The 17858-nt window shown below is 36.6% G+C and overlaps 1 protein-coding gene and 1 long non-coding RNA gene across 6 annotated transcripts in view; one reads left to right on the forward strand and one right to left on the reverse strand.

Moving 5' to 3' along the window:
* Nucleotides 1-1874: 1874 nt before the first annotated feature.
* Nucleotides 1875-17858, forward strand: part of LOC135680772 (uncharacterized) — a 43777-nt gene continuing 27793 nt past the window's right edge. Inside the window, exons 1-3 of one of the 5 annotated variants that reach the window (XM_065194940.2) lie at nt 2007-2139; nt 8584-8655; nt 16688-16728. In XM_065194940.2, the coding sequence (XP_065051012.2) occupies nt 2008-2139; nt 8584-8655; nt 16688-16728 (245 nt within the window). In that variant the 5' untranslated portion in view covers nt 2007. Of the gene's footprint in view, nt 2140-7381; nt 7632-8583; nt 8745-16687; nt 16729-17858 lie in introns of those variants that run through there. The other 4 variants (XM_065194944.2, XM_065194942.2, XM_065194943.2 and 1 more) reach the window with 4 other exon arrangements.
* Nucleotides 2137-14322, reverse strand: LOC135685495 (uncharacterized). The gene is made up of 3 exons (XR_016144853.1): nt 13551-14322; nt 3111-13140; nt 2137-3014 (listed from the first exon to the last, which is right to left on the reverse strand). It is a non-coding gene; the product is annotated as an uncharacterized LOC135685495 (long non-coding RNA).

The following is a 17858-nucleotide window of genomic DNA, read 5'->3' on the forward strand; positions in this document are numbered from 1 at the left end:
CAAAGTTTACCAAAATAACTTGTTTGTTTCCCAGTCTAGAATCGAGAAAATGACTTACTTCCTCAATAATCAACTTTTTTCATGAATTGTTTTCAGTAACTAATTTCCTGGTTTTCTTCTCATTATTAACTTAAATTACATCACTTGTTTATCCTACTTTTGATATAACAAAACACTAAGATACTTAAGTGCTACTGGATAATTACATTTTCATGCACATTTTCGCTGCGGTAAGGCGTAGGGGGATGTGGCACCCAAGCAATTTTATTGCAAAAACAAGGAGTAGTTTTTTTGCTATGTAGGGTTTCTTTGTCGGCGGGGGGGGGGGGGGTGCTGGAGGGGCTGTAGCCCCCTCCATTTTTTGCTGTAGTGTGATTTAAAGGTCTTTGCATCAAATATGATGGTTTAAAACCACCTCACATTATATTCTAGATGATAATTTATTTCCAGCTTGTGGTTGTTAAAACTCAAGAAGCTTAGAAAATTTGCGTCCTTTCCAAAAAATATGTGATAGAGGTGGCAAATTTCCAGTGCCAGATATAGACGGTAAGACGATATACTGAAAAGTAAGTGTAAATGAATGCACAGTATTCAAGTTAAGCGTTTGTGGTCATTTATAGGATGAATCTAAAAATTAAAGTTAAGTGCAGGTTACAGAATCAACAATCATTCTGTCTTTGGGAGATAGCGCCTCATGAAATATTCATTTTATAACTGGTGCTTAAATTTAGGCTTGGAGTTTATAATAAATGGTTTTCTTTTCCTTTCATTAAATAAAATAACACTATTGGTAGGCTTGGATTCATCGACCAAACAATCAATGTATTTGATATCTAGCAGCCCACCAATTGTCTGACATTTGAATGAACCAGTGACTATCTTTTTCCATAGGACGTTCTTGAAGGGAGGTCGGTTATCGCTTAGGTTTTAATCAGGGGGGTATTCATGCCCGCAATTAACTGTCTAAGTATCTTAAAATGCTCATGTTTACATTGGTATATTTAGTTTTTCATTTTTCAAGAAAATAGTAACATGTTATATAATACAAGACTCCTTTTCATTGATTCCTCGAGTCAAACAGCATTTCTCGGAATCACATAGCTGTATGCCAACATTGAAAGACTATTAGAGAACCATGCAAAGATCGTTGAGAACAGTGGCGGATTTAAGGGGGGCAACTAGGGGCAGTTGCCCCTCCCTCAACGAGTTGAAGCAAGTCTGGCGCCCCCTTTTGGAAATTTTGCGCCCCTTTTGAAAAATGAGAATCAGGTGAAAAAGTTTCTGAGACCGATAGGTTAATTTGCTTCAAGGATTACTTCAAAGTTATGTTGTTTATTCCGAAAATGGATCTGAAATTGCGTACTCTCGCAATTTCAGATCCATTTTACAGCGTACTCTGTCACAAATTTTTGAAAATTTTCCAGCGCCCCCACTACCGACTGCCCCTCCTTCAAATTTGCTCTGGATCCGCCCCTGGTTGAGAATGGTCACACACTTTCGTTTCAGTCGATACAAGTTTAAGATTGTATAAACATAAGCTGCTTAATTACATGTTTTGTCACCTGATCCTAGTTTTTTCTCATGGAAAGCAATTGATTATATCAGTGTTTCGAATGGTATTGCAGAAATTTGAAACGTCATCTCATCACAATTACTGCTTGCACCAAACAGATATTACGTCATTTTGGTCAGTGACTTCGCAACCCCAATTCGAAAACGCAAGTACTTGGGGCAAACCCCCTGCACACGCAAAATACCAGTTGGAAAGTGAATTTCGCTCAGTTCAGATATAGCAATATTTTTCAATCGATTATTAATGACTAGGTTTTTTACTTAGCAGGTTGGTGTATCTGTTTTAATTTTGCAAAAGATAAATTTCTAGTGTCCAAGTGCTTGACATACAGAGGTGCAGCGATCCGTATTTTGTTGTATGAAGCTGCATACCAATTTACAGTAAAGCTTCGTTCTTCGACTATCTGCTTCTTGCAGTATTGCAGTAGGCGAAATATGACGGGTCGAATCCAGCGAATCGACTTAAATTCTAATGCTATTATAAGTGCCAGTTTCAATCCCAGGAATCTTGCAAACAAACCAAAAATTCACTCAGGCCAAAAGTATCAAGGAGTTGGTGCAAAAAGGGTGAGCTTGTTGTGCAATTATCTTTTTCCTAATCTCATCTGCTAAATGTTATCCTTTGCGTTTATCGTTTTTTTTACATAGTTCTTGGCAGAGCCTGTAGTGCCTTATTTTTGCGGAGCTAATTTTTGGTATTCTAATTTTTTTGGTATTTCTGATAGGTGCTTTAGATGTTTTGAGTGACTTTGAAATTGAATTTCTGATGTTTCAACTATTTTTGGCAAGTATTGTACATTGCAAAATGTCCTAGAGCCACTTTGTGGGATCAAATCTTTTCATTCTTTAAATTTTTTTTGGGAGTTCTCTGGTCAATCGATCATTTCTTTGTTGTTGAGAATCCGATTTCGGATAATGCTATCATTATTACTATTCAAGCCAAGACAATCAAAGAACAACGAATTCATAATAATCATCATAATGCCAAACTTGTGAGAAGTTGTTAGCGTTAAGTGCCTTATCAACCCGCAAGCAATGTCTTTGCACTTATTCAATTCACAGTTTTTCGTATCTCCTAATTGTGTTTTTATATAAGGAAATCGTTTATACGTCCGTGTTCCGTTTAGATAAAGTATTTTATCAACTCTATCTTTCCTTTTTCAATCTTTGGTTTGACTTTCCTGAGCACGAATTCTCTTGGTCAAATCAGGCTTTTCGATAAGAAAGAATGTTTCAAGCTTTGTTTCATCATTTTTTCCAATTTTAATGAGAAATTCTTACCAGTTTCGTGTTCATCTTGTTATGAACCGCGTTACCAGAAATTTGCAACTATAGTAATAATAATTGATCGTCATAATCAATCAATCAATCAATCATGATTACCATTATAACAACAACAACCACCATTTCCAGCATCATCAATCTCTGGTCGCCACTTCAAACTATAACAAACGCAAAAATAATGATCATAATTACCATTCTTAACCTCACTTTGTTAACGATGACAATAAATAGTTGGTTTTTTTGGGTCTACCTACCTGTTAGACAAAACAGATCATACCAATCAGGTAGGCCAGCTTTTCAAATGATGGTGATAACTCTAACAAAATTGACCGCAGCCATAACTAGTATGAATAGCCTCGTCATAACTATTTTCAATTCATTTCCTCGTCGAGCAGCCAATGCACCTGCTTTTTAATCTTTGGAAACTAGCTGGTTTCTGGTGAGTATGACTCAGTCAAGAAGGCGTTTGTGTTTAAGAGGATTTGCTCTTTGCTCTCAAAGTTTTGCTAACACAATCAAGTCGTTTTAATAACAATACTACATTAACTTCATAAGTTTACATATAACAATTAACAATTTAAACTAAAAGAGACTTTTTAAAATCAGATAAAAGTGATTAATAATGATAGAAAATGCAGACGTTAATGACACATTAACTGGAATTTAGACAGCTGCCAAGCAAATATGCTTTTAACCCAGTTGCACAGTAATTTTACAGAAACTCGCCTCAGCATTGTCATGTAGCCTGAAATGGCTGCAGATTACCTTAAAGAAATTGTGTAAAAACTACCCCCCGATGAATAGAGCCTAGGAAGGAAGCGCTCGCTGACCCCCTTTCTGACTTAATGCAAGATAACATCTTTACCCCTCTATATTCTGTTTTCAATTAGGCCCTTCTAATTTCTATATTTTTTACCATCCAGTGGTCGGCTAAAATATATAACGGTCGTGACTTTCTTGTCAAAAATTTCTTTTGCAAGTTCAAAATCCTTAAACAAGATCACATGTTAAATTGCTGACTATTCACCACCCAAATACAAGTCAACCCATTTTCAGCCATTGCTTGCTCATCCTAAAACCATCTTGGTTTTTGAAGCGGTTTTATATCTTTTTGAGGGCTCATTATAAAAATTGTAATAGGCAAGGTGAATAAACTTGATCTCCAGCATTGCCTTTGCCAGAGCAGGTGAATATGCCAGCATGACTGAATATTTCAATAATTTATACAATCCCTGCTTTGCAAAGCTTTGGATGAATGTAGTCACCGTCAGACCGCATCTACAAGAGGTCCTGTTTTGACAGCTCTTTCTATAGTTCTTTGACTTTGGGGCACAAATTTTCTTGCTTGCCAGACCGCAACAAGGCGTCCTTTTCGTGTATATATTCCATGTGTTCATATCATTTGAAAATGTTTTGACATATCTTTATATCAAAGGCTAGATTGTCCTTTACAGCTTTCCTGCTAATTGGGTCAACTATTTTTAATGCGATATTATGGAAACCTACTAAGGCATTTTCTGTCTTTTATGACCTCAAAGTGGCCTAAGAGCAGGGGTGGCGCCAGAAAAGAAATGCTGGGGGGGCTGTTATGTCAGATTGCCGAAAGTGAGTGAACCACCCACAAAGATGTAATATAGTACCATTTCCGCTTTGGTAATTCTAGCTCAATAAATGAAAAATAAATTTTAAGAAAATCAAACAATGAAAAAAATAGAAAAATCACGAAGTGGAAGTTATGAAAGTGACGACATTGCTTAAGAGTTTTCAAAAATTGAAGTGCCGACGGGGGAGCTCAATGAATTTTTGGGGAGCTCCTGCCCCCCCCCCAGCACCCCCGGTGGCGCCATCCCTGCCTTAGAGGCCTACGCTCGAACTTGCCTATGACAGCATAGCCCTACGTTCCTATATGTCTACGATTTTCTAGGCCTTGTTGGTTTTGATGATGGTTGGTTTCTAAACTCTGGCATTCGAAAATAAAATAACTTTACCTCAAATTTCACGGTTTCGACTTCAAAACGGAAGAGCCACAGAGTAGAAAGGGGTTGAGGATATCAGTTGTTACTTTTTCTTATCATAAAAGGAATGGGCCTGACACCACTTCAATGCAGCTTCTGTTGGGGTTTGATTAAACTTTTCATCAGCACCCAAAACTTATTCAGGAAGTATTGCTGAATAAAAACATTCATAAATAATAATGCTTTTGTCGTTTTTTTTGGAAAAATTCTCTGATATGTCTGTAATTAGAGTTGGGAGATAAAAAGTACAATTTTTCGTGACGTGCAATTCAATTTTTCCATGTACACAATATATTCAACCTTGAACTTCCTATTTCGTACGTTTATAAGATAAAGTGTAAGTCAGAAGCCTCAGGCACAGATCGGTGCAAAGCCTATTGCCAAATATAAACCCATACTTGTGATTTTTAAAACTGATTGGAGGGGAGATGGCTTGTTATCGAGGTAGGGGCTGGAGGTATTTTGGGATTCAGTGGCAGCACCAACTACTGCAGAGTGGGAGGGTAAAGGGCGTGACCAGTGAGACAACGCCCCATTTTTACTTGCTACAGTGCTTTATACCAGGTTCTACCCTCTACCTTGCGCATTTTAATCAATTTCTAGAAGAAAGAAGTGGACCATGTATTGACAAAGTAGGGGGGAGGTAATTGGCCCTCATATCCCCCTTGGCGCTACCACTGGTGGGGTTTTGCTTCTGCCACCTTGCGTAGGACTGTATCGTTTTATGATGCCGTGAGCTTTGAAATAGTTTCGTCTACGTAACAGGCGCCAGACATGCAACATATTCTACTGTTATCTATACTTTGTATTCCCATGAATTGATGATTCTTGAATTATTTATTACAATATTAAGAGAGAATTACATTATATAATGTGATAAAGAGAATTCCATTGTCAAAATTATCGTAAGGATTAACACATGAAGACATGCAAAACAGATCGCGGGTGATAGAGTAAATGTTTACTCTGCGGTTTGAGAACAACAAGCACGGGCATGATTTTGTTTTGGTTCGGCATTCTGAAAAGTCACGCCCAGTGAGCAGAAATGAAGTAAACTTCTGGCAAAGACACGTTTCATGCATTGGTCTGAAACATGATAAAGAGTAGTTACCTACTAACGTACCCTGGGTTCCAGAGCGTCAAGTGTAGCAAGTGGGGCGTCGAGGAAATAGGGGGAAACACCCTATTTCCTCGACACTGACGCTCTGGAACCCAGGATACTACTAACGTTGCTAGGGATGGATTTAAATGGCAAGGATTTGCTCGATAATGATTGCACATTGTGTCATACCCTTCAGTCGACTAGAAACTGATGGAAACAACCATTTTAAGAATTCAGTCTGTCTAGTTTAACTTTAACTTGAAAATAGCAACTTTTCCACATCATTTTTTTACTACTGGCTACCAAAAATGCGCTTTTGCCGAATCAAAGCAAAATATTCTGAAGAGCACAAAAATATTGAGGGAGGGTGTCGCACCCTTATCCCCCCTCGCCAATTCCGTCCCTGAACGTTGATACAAATGTGAACATTGAAAGAATTTCAAAATTGGGTAGGAAATTGCCTGTGCTCTAAACACATTAACCTGAAAGTTTTCTACTCAGTAACAAAAGAAATTTAGAAAGAACAGAAGTGAGAAATTAAAATTGATCACATTTGGGCATTAAACACAAGGCTTTTAATTTTTTTTGCTGCTGTTTTTCAATTTAGGTTAGACTTAATAAAAGCTGGTCATCCATTTTTCATTGTGTACGTCCATATACTGGGGTTTTATTCTTATCATACAAGGTTTGAAGAAATAATTTCAAAATTTGTTTCAAGGACTTCCCTTGAAACGTCACTTCCCATAAGAAATGTAATTTACCGAGACAGATTGCCATCTTGTGTCCAGATGGGGCAGTAAATAGGAAATAAATGATGTAGGCTTTGCGATTTCAAGAGAATTCGCTGAAGGCGTCAATTTTTGGGTGTTTTGACCATACTTTATTGTCATCCCCACTAAACCGGTTTTTTGGTATGACCTTTTTGCACAAGAGCATCGTCGTTAGTCTTAGATCGGTGGGGTCCGTTGAGGTCTGTTTTCTTGTTTACGTTCTGCCACTGGACATTGGGAAACGGACAGACAACAGATGACTTGGCCGGGTTCTGTCTATTTCCAAAAGGATTAGTTTTCGAATTTTCTTAAAGTTGAACCGACATATATCGAACAATCGGCCAAAGCAAAACTTCATGGAGCGAAAGAACAGACAAGATAATGAATTTCGTTCTATTTGAAAAGATTGCAGAAGTTTCTTTTTATTGCGAACAATTGTTGATAAACAAAAGCTGTATGAATGTACAAAAGGCCGTCAATCATCCAAACTTCATAATGACGATCCTATATCCGAAAGAAACCATTGAGAAGTTGTCAAACAAAAGGACATGTCAATCAAGTTTCCTTTTTACGCCCATAGTTTTTTCACCAGACGGTCCATTAGCGGATAAATAAACGAATGTATGCTGTTTTTCGGTAATTATTTTACCAGAGATCAGTTTCTGAAGGACTCTGTTACGAAATTGAAAGGAGAGTTATTGTTGCGGTTGGTTTTGTGCCCTGTACGGCACTAAATGGGTGATAACCGTGGGTCGGTACGTTAGTGCACAACGTGAAGGTAATATTTGATGCCTTCTGAAAGTAAACATGTACGAGGCAAGGTCAAACAGGGAGGATATGTCCGAGGAGACTACTGCTGCGAGTCTTTTACGATCAGTGAGGGAACAGGTCAATTTTTCAGTATTTTGCATGTCAATAGATTTTCCTCGTTATTCAATGCATAAGCAATGTATGTATTGTTCCTGTTGTTGTAAGCATTTATGGTTGAAGCAAGACAATACGCAATCCTTGTTCCTGCTAGCTACGTGTCATACACTTCAGGGAGATGTGGGTGTGTTGATGTACCGAAGACCGGATAAAGATCTATAGTCACGCCCTCGTTTCGTTTTGTCAAAGGCTTACCTGGGCCGGAAATAAAACTTTGAATAATGGATGCATCATTCGAATTCTAATATTGCTGACAAAATTGGCAAGAACATTTCGCTCTTAAAAGTCACACGTTTTTAAGTGAGATTCAGGTCTTTGTTTGCCCGGATAAAGGAAAAGAAGGAATTCGTCTTGCAAATAAACGTGTTTGGTATTGAGATCATAAGATTTTGATTTTGTGGGCACCTTAGATAAGTAGGGACCCTTGTTAGGAACGATGTCACCCATTTTTGAAATTGGAGGCAGAAACTCCAGCCTCTATCACCTTGCTTTAATTTCTTTCATGAGTTCCTCGGAAATGGATTGAAGTTTCGAAAATATAATAAACAGTTTAATTTTTTTCTAAAGAAACTAAGAAAATGGTAAGGACAGCGAAAGCGAAATAGATTTAAAGAAATGAGCTCATGGATCTCGAAAACATTCCCTTAATATTTATAAGAGAATGAAATTGGATACAAAAGTGAATTTTAGTTTCACCTTGAAATATTTCATAGTATCGGTTTGAGAATAAAAATTCTTACCATCCCAACCTCCTGCTGGTACATGACAAAGAGCATCCGATATTGACAAGGCATTTTCAAATTTACAAATCGTATTTCCACATTTCCACAAACGGTTACCAAAATTATTGGAGCCAACCAAGATTTGTTTTCAATCTGGGAATGCTTATCTCTCTATTCAAATCACATTGCAGGAGGCACAGTTTGAAAAAATTTCCCGTGAAATGGCACTGGAGCGACAGAATGTTGCGAGGCAGTTAGAAAAGGTTAGACTGTTGATTTAGTATTTCAAATTTAAAGGCGTGTACTCTCGTAGGAGGCCAGTGGATGTATCAAATTTTAACAAATATCTTAGGTGAGAAGTTCTGTTTATGCGGTATCATGTTGCTTGCAAAGTATGAAAGTTCACGGTTCGTTTATATTGCAATCATGTTGTATTAAACAGTACGTGAAATAGTTTAAAGGCGTTGTAATGCATCCCGTTAAGCCGCCATTTTGAAAGGGGCTTGAGAGGTATTCGTCTTAGACTGGACGATATTGCGTTTATTTCTGATCTGAACGCACATAGAAGATGCGATCAATGCCCGCCACAAAGACTAATAACATACGATCTGTTTTTATATAAGTTCTACGTTTCACAACAAGTTTCTAGACAGTGTTGACGGGCCTAAGCCTTTTAAATTTTGCTTTCATAAACTGTTTTCGTTCAGACAATTTGTTATCTTTTCTATGAATTGTACTAATATCCGCAAATGCCTAAAACAATCAAAGATAAGATTTACATATCGGAAAGAATTTCGCATATCCATTGCTAAAATATTTAGAAGGTTCAGTGTCGGTATTGCGACGAGATTTCAACACAAATGCAATCGACCAATTGCTATTAGCGAGGAGTCTTTACCCATATTGCCTCAGTGTTTATAAAGGGTAATTAGATGGCTTAGTAATTTTAAAACGTCTTGAAAAGACTGTATTTTATTGCTTTTTGTTTTGGTTTGCTGCTTTGTGCGTCAGGTTGAGATTGCCACACTTATTATAGTGGTTATGTGACCACTATTATTGGAAATCTGCAGATCCACATCGTTAGACAGGAAACATGTCTAGCCAAGGTTCCATGTGGAAAGTGGTAAACCAAAGAAAATCGCTGTCGATCGATTTGTTCACAGTCGTTTAGTCTTCTTATTAGCATATAGCCAAATTGATTTTGCAGCTGGAAATACAGGAATACTTATGTTCTTTTCTTGACAAAAATTTCAACGAAATACATGTACGAAGAATACTTTACTTGTACTCTAAAAATGCTGTTGAAGACGGTTATGAATACGTCAAAATAAGTATATTTTCTTTGTACACAAAAATTCGGTTATTTGTTGCTGCAAAAATAAAAGAGACGCTGTGAATTTCTTCATTGACAGGTCTGTCTAGAGTCAATGATGAACTTTATCTGCCTGCCTTGTTTTTGCCTTGGGCATATGTCTCAGGGCACTAGAAGATCAGTCTTGCAAAGCCAGGCAGGGGAGAGCTAGAGAGGGGAACTCATTTCTAGAAAAATGGGGTCCCTTCTACAAGTTCTTAAAAGGGAACCAGTAAAATAATATGTGCTTTACTAAAAAGAGGCGAACCTCCCTTGACTCCGGTTCACTAACCCCTATGTTTTATGTGCTACAGTCTACGTTCTTTTGAATAACTACTTTTCTGCTGGTTATTTTTCAGTTTTTTAGGCTATTAGCCTGTGTTCCAGACCCCTGACTAAAAGTATCGGGATAAAGTAACGCTCGTGCTATTAAACTATTAGATAACTTGGCTGTGAAAGTCCTCTACAGGGTTTTTGCTTTTTGAAGTCAAACCATAAAAGGTGTGTAATGTGACTTTATTTTAGTTTTATTAACAGTATTACCTGGACGCATTTAGGATTCAGTTGGGATTTTCAGTAATTAGTGTGTGCGGATGTAGCTTCAAGGTAGGTGCACAGAACCCTGATATGGGAAGAAAACAGTGACAAAATTGACAATAGCAATACATTTTTACCAATCAAAACTTTATTGCCGCTATATCCGTATCTTGATTACATGGTGCCATAAAAGAATCTATTGTTTCTGCTAAAAGCTGTCCCAACTTCCCTTCTGGCAATGAGACAATAGACAATTCTCATTTGTCAGTCTAGGTATTGTTAGTTTTTGACACCATCAATATTAAATTAAAGGTAAATGATAAATTAAACAAAGTAGACTCTTTTGTTTATGTTGGTAAGCCATTTTGGAGAGATGGTAAGTGAAAATTTTACAAGTCATTTTTAAAATTCCTTAGCACACAAATTCCACTGACAAATAAACTAGGAACTACATGATGATAACTTAATAACAAAAATAACTAACTTTACAGGAATTTGCAAGTGAATAATTTCTTAAGGAGGACAACATCAAATAAAAAGGGGTCATTGTCCCTGAACTGCCCAGAGATGTCTTGCAGATCTCAACAGGCTTTGAAACAATATCATAATTATTATGTTTAAATGAGATATTTGAAGCTAAAAAATATTGATAATCTAATTGGCTCAAAAATAGCTGGAAAATAATCAACATTTCATCCCCAGATTGCCAGACCAAAATAAGCTATTGAATTAATTCCAGATTTAGAAGCTAAAAACATCAAAAGACCTTCTACAACTTGACCTAAAGTCAATTGAAACATCTAATTATTGATAAGATTGTATTGTTATAGGTACCACCAAATATTTTTTTTTATTTTTAAATTTTGGTATCATTGTTAAATTCTAACCATGTATTGTTTATAGTACGAAAAAGGCCCTTCCGTCCATTCAAAAGGATTGCATTCCTGCCACACAAAAAAATTCCGTTGTTTATGAATTTACGTGCCAGTGTGATTCTGGCTACGTAGGACGCACTACCCAAAGATTGGAGGGTAGAATAAAACAATATGTTTCGCCTAGTATTAGAAACAAAACTCAATCCCAAAGAGAACAGCCACCTCGGTCTTGTAAATCTAAAATTACAACTAAAACCTGCAATTCTGATATCGGGCATCATTTACTGGAAAACCCAGATTGTGTAAATTCTAACCATTTTCTTGTTTCATTCTTTATTCTGCCATTACCCTTAAAGGGGAACTGAAGTGAAAAACGATTTTTGTGCCACTGATAAAGGTTCCCGTGCTGATTCAAAAACCGTTTGAATTTTTTAAATATGTTATGTAGTTTTTAAGTTATTAAGTTTTTAAAGTCGAAATTTGCCCTCATCGATGGCGGAGCGAGAACGCGGTCAGACCACTGTGTCACGTGACCTTGTGACGTAAAGTGGTGGACACGAAGAGGTGTTTTGACGAAATGTAGTAGTGAGTCTGATAAGGTTCATGACAGGTAAAAATCGTGAAAATTGTGATAAAAGCATGAAACTTAGTGAAAATACAGAATTCGATATGCGTAACAAGATAGAATATAGACCCATTTTGGGAAAAAAACCCTTGTGCTATTTTTAGCCTGGGGTACTTGTGCCCAGTACTCAGAATATGTTGGCATGGTCAATCTATTTCTGTGAACTATACAGCCATGAAACTTGGCAAACCGACACAATTTGACTTGCTGAAAATGATAAGAATGGTCCCCACCCTTATAAATGCCCCTTGTGCTATTTTTGGACTGGGGTACTTGTGCCCAGTACTCAGAATACAATAGTATGGTAAATATATTTCTGTTAACCATACAGCCATGAAACTTGGGAAATCTACACAATTTGACTTGCTGAAAAAGATAAAAATGGTCCCCATCCTCAGAACTACCCCTTGTACTATTTTTAGACTGGGTACTTGTGCCCAGTACTCAGAATACGTCAGTATGTTAACTATACAGCCATGAAACTTGGCAAACCCACACAATTTACTTGCAGAAAATGATAAAAGTGGTCCCCCACTTCAGAAATACCCCTTCAAACATGATTTATCATGCTTTGTCTACAGAACATGATATCAAAGCATTTTCTGATTTAACTCCAGGCATAAAAAACAATTCATACCAGGATGTACATAAAGGGGGAGGATTTAAAGCACAACCATTAAATGATGTATATTTTTCCAAGTTCATTAAATGTTGAGTTGAAGCGAATTTCAGAAAAATACAACCATGGGGCAAAAAAAAAACTACATTCTCAAAATTTAAAAACAGTGTATCTAGACAACAGGCAGTGACAGAATACATTAAAAGAACATTGTACCCTGAAGGTAAAACATTTTCCTCTGATTATTTATTAAAAATGTTACCAAGCAGGTGGTACAGGACCATTATTGTAAGAGAAAATCTTGATCAAATCCAAACTATTCTACACATTTTGATGTGAGTGAACTATGTTGAAAAGTACACCTTAGGGATCTTAAAAATATCAAGCCTTGCTCAATCCCCCCCCCCCCTTGATGTGACTAATCTAGTGATTTGGCCTAGGGCTGACAAGATTTGGCCATTGTCCCACTAGTTTCAACAAATTTCTCTTCTTGCTATTATGAACTAAAAGTCTGGTCCTTTTGAATAACCCCGTGTATATAACCCTGTTCTCCACTGTATGTGTAGCTGATTTTTGCATTTTCATTGTCTCTCTGCAGAATTTTGAAACTCTTGTCTTCTTTGACTAAAGTTCTTTTCTTTACATTTGTGATAAATGCATACTTAAAGTTGTCCAGTTATTCCAGCACAAATACCCAAAAACCAGCAAACCATACATTGATCGGCCACTGTTTGTAGATACCTAGCAAAGTGGATATCATTTTAGGTATTATTCTATTTTAGGCATATTTATGCAATTCTATTAAATATTTGACATTTTCGAATTATCAGTCCAAAAATCTGAATTGCAGGAAGATTTAATAATACTTGTCAATGTACACAAAACAAACCAGTTTTTAAACCAAAAGTGGATTAGGTCGACCTGTTGTAGCACACACATCAAACTATGTATAAACGTTTTTATATCAAAGCAAATATTTATTAAATTGTAACATGTAATAATCCTTATTATTTCAGATTTTAGAAATGGAAAGATTATAATAGGAAGCCTACTCATTCTCTGTTGTATCTTACTTTTTATAAGGAAATAAGGAAATTGAGTTTGAGGATTTCTTGCCTTCATTGCAAGAAAAGAAACAAGGATCGACGTACCATTTATTTACTTCCTCATTTCTACCAACAAAACGAGCACGTCGCGGGAGATAATTCATCCTCATCCTCTGGGATCTCATCGGGCCTAGGCTAATCTTCATCGCCACTTTCGCAGGTCCCGTTCGCCCTTGGTAGGGCAAGTACTTCACCACCACATGCTCCAAACACTTCATCGTCGCTCGATCTTAAGTCTGTTGTCATTCCTGAAGAGCTGTCGTGAAAATTGCGATCTGAAATTTTAACTACTAACCAAATTCCCTCCCTCCGATTCACTCTACTACAATGTTGTTTTCGTTAGGTTCGGGGCACGTGTCCACGACTTTACGTCAGCGCCTGAAACTTGTCTCCAGACCTCTCCGCCACGGAAATGGAGAAATTTCACACTTTGCGCGTTAAATGTAGGAAAACGAAAAGAAAAACACTAATTTCGTGTCGATATTCGAAATCAGCACGATGAAAACTACTAATTAAATGATTTTCATTTTTCACTTCAGTTCCCCTTTAAACATTTGTAACAACAGTTCTGCGAACAGCTAATGAGTTGCCTTGTGTGAAAACTCTCACCACATCTTCACATTTTTTACCTGATATATCAATTGTACTTTTGAAAGCAAACATGTTCTATGTAGAAACAATTGGTGTTTGTTCAGAATGATGAACACAAAAAGATGTTTGACATTTCCTGAAGTTTCAACTTATAACAAAAGCAGCTATGCAAACTGTCATTTTCCATTGTCCACTTATAATCACAAAGCACCCAAGGAAACACTGTTTATGCTTTATGGTACCTACATTCATGATTATTTTTTCAGATTAGTTGAAAAACAGTGCAGTAATTTGATTAACACTTTTTTATCTCAACTGATCCATTGCATCAATTTTCCCAAATAGCTTTACATTATGTTGAACACAGTTTAAAAAGAGCTCTTCAGGTTTTTAATTTTTTCAAAACACAAACCCAAGGCAATATCTTTAAGATATAGTAATTATTTATATAGGCCCTGGGATTATCAAAATCTCGGTACTAACGAGGTGCTATTCTGAACAAAAGAGCTCATTCCAGTTAGGAGGTGGGGGAGGGGAAGGAACTGATTTGGAAATTGACCTTGTTTAGGAAGGCTTATTTGAAACACAGAATATTTTTCAAACATAATTAAGTTTGTTGGGTGCTTTAATACAAAAAGGAAATTGTAAAGGAGTTGTAATCAATTGATGCCTGTTTTAAACCTGGTAGCTAAAGGGCAAGGCTTATCAAGACGAGAGGGAAATAAAGTAGTTACAATGTTATAGTTTGTCTTCTCTACTAAGATATTTCTGTCCCAAGCAATTTTTAGCAAAAATCAATCTGTTCAATTTAGTGGATAAAACCAATCCTATGACTTTTTCTTTTGGTTTCATAATTATATTTTCTGGAACTTTGAAAGCTAAAATAAAGGCAATTAATTTTATTTTGGAATATCATGTAGGATTTTTGTTTTGTCATTCCACAGTTTAAATCAGTTATGGATAGGATTTATTTGTCTGAGCTTAAGAAATTCTATTATTTTAAACATTCTGTCTGAGATTTATTATTTCCTTTGATAATTTGAAGATTTCTCCCATAACATAATTGCTTTCCTTGGACTTGTGGCTTTGATTAAACTTGTGGTAAACTGAGAGCTTGTCAGATCCCACTAACGGTCTATTCAGTGCAAAGGCAGCAAGGAACACCTGTAGTTTTGCTGCCTTATCAAAGCAAGTTTATCAAAAGATGTCTCAGACTTCGAAATATTCATTCATTTACACTCACCTGCTTCATCAGTGACTGAGAAAAAGCTCAGTTTCTTAATGTTGATGGCATGTTAATTAAGAAACTTGCATATTAATCATTTGTCTTCTTCACTTGTAAAACTTGCAAAATAATGTGTAAGGTCTCTTTATAGCTTAAGCAAGTTTTTCTTTAAAAGCTTGGAATGTATCTATATTCCCTTTTACCAAAGAATGATCAGTGGGGAATATCTAAAGTTTTACGCCCTAAAAATAAGATTTGATGATTTCTGGATGGAAGTATCAAAGTCAAGTTTTTGCCCTTTTATTTTTGTTTTTATTCAGCTTCAAACCACATTTTTTCTCCCAAAAATCCACACCCACATTTTTTAGTATAGGTGCAGTCAACCGTCTAGCTACAGTAAAACCCTAAAGATCACATTTCTGAATAGAATGTTATTTGAGGTTTTTCATGCATGGGTGATTCCAAATATGTTCTGCAATGAGCATTACATAATGCAGATATGTATATTTTTATAATTTTGGCATAAGCCTGATGCCTTTTCTTAGGACAATGAGTAGTGTGCCAGCAAAAAACCCCATATCAAATCTAATAAGACATCAAAGATTTAAGTGATTAAAGCATTGGTTTTGTTTTTTTTGTTAGGTGAAAGTGTTCATATTTTGTAAACAATTCGAGTACCAGTTAATTTGCATTTCATTGGGCTATATATCAGTACATATCTGTAAGAAATGCCTGGGAACAGAGAACTGTTTTGCTATGAATAGTCACCTGTAAAGTAGCAAAGCTATTCCTGGACACATGACCTTTAGGAACACCATGAAATACCTCTAAATGTGCAAAATCAGTTTGATCTGTATAAGATTTTCTGAGCTTTAGCAATACAAGCACAACATCTTTCATCATCAAACCACTGTTTTTTGGCCCTGGTTCTAACATTTTTGAACCATCCTAAAGCAAAAATATTCATTAGCAAAACGCTGATCTTTACCAACCATTTCTCAGGAATTCTTTAACAGATACAAACGATTTTGCACAAAAAACATTTTCTTACACTGCTCTCCCTACTCTTGTGGGCGAATTTCAAAGTTCTGAAATATATTTTATCACTTTTGCTTCTTTATGGATCTGGAGTTACCTCGTTGATTCTCTTTAAACCTTAATTTCATGTCTACTCGTAATATTCATGTTAACGTAAAAGTCACGAGAATCTGAGGCAGCATTCATTTTTGCGCTGTATTTAGCCCTATGAATTTTGTAAAAACTGTGGCACTATTTTTGAATTGCTTCAAACGTTCAATATTGGATGTCTATTTTACATTCATTCATTTAGAAAAAACTTAAAGCAACTGAATGATTCTGTTTACAGGTGAAGAAAAGTTCAGATGCTGCGAGTGTTTCTAGTGTAAGGTGAGTAGGTTTCTAAAAATAAACCCTCTTGTTTCAGTGACGCCCTTGTACTTTAAAAGGATTGATTATTCCACTTGGTTTTATGTTCTAATTGTTTTTGGTTTCCTATTTCAAGTAACCTCAGTTTACTTTGGAGTCAAGACATTGTCTGCTAAAGACCGGCTCTGTGTTAGGCCTTGCGTTTTTTTCGCTGGAATTTGAATGCAAAATACTTCTTAGTCACTTCCGACGATTATCAAATAGTTAAGATTGATCATTAAGACTCGTCGAAAATCTCCTCTCTCATTCTGGCTTCTAGTAGCACAACTTCCCTGCAAGCCTCGCCCTTTTTTACTGTCAGAAAGCGTCCTTTTCCCAAAATGGAACGTTAATTTTACCTTAGGAAATGCCCACGACTAACTTTTACGGTTACATAAAGGCAGTTTAAAAATCATAGAATTACATCACAAAGAATTCGTCATTAACATCTCCCCCTAACAATTTCTCATCGAATCTGTGCGAACTACAAAATCGTCCTTTTGAAAACTTTAAGAGGGGGGGGGGGTCCCCGGGGGGTCCCCCTGGTCCCCTCATCCCTTGGTGCCGCCGCTTCTTTCCTGCTCCTCTTGCAATTTGATACACCATTTTCCTCCGAAACTCAAGTAATGACCTGTAACAAAACTTATGAGATTTTCAAAGTTGCCTGAAAGGAGAGATTTCGGGTCACAGGAATACGTCACCGCCTTTGTATGAGATACGAACCTTTTTAATGGGATAATGGCGGTGTAATTAGAGCGTATATCTTTGGCCAATAAGTGTTATTGTATTTGATGTTTGTTGACTCGTTGAATTGCGTAGTGATGGCTCAGTTATTATGCAGGTGAATTTTCTGAGGTTAAGTCAGGTTGTAAATGTTTTTGAGTAACACCCGACAACCCAATAGGCCCCATCTTTTAAAATATAATTTTGAACTTTGACGTTAAGTTACTAATAATGCATTTTAGTGTTGTTTTACCAATAATGCAGACTGTTGCTTCACCTCTCCCCCATTCCAATATATTTTGGGGGTACTGCATGGAGACAGCTTGAAAAATATCCTGGGGTGCGTTGCTAGGGGGTGGCTATTGCCGCTTGGAGCTCAAAATTTTCTA

Source organism: Rhopilema esculentum, chromosome 18 (assembly GCF_057945365.1).
Source record: "Rhopilema esculentum isolate cy_ngs chromosome 18, ASM5794536v1, whole genome shotgun sequence".
NCBI classification, from domain to species: domain Eukaryota; kingdom Metazoa; phylum Cnidaria; class Scyphozoa; order Rhizostomeae; family Rhizostomatidae; genus Rhopilema; species Rhopilema esculentum.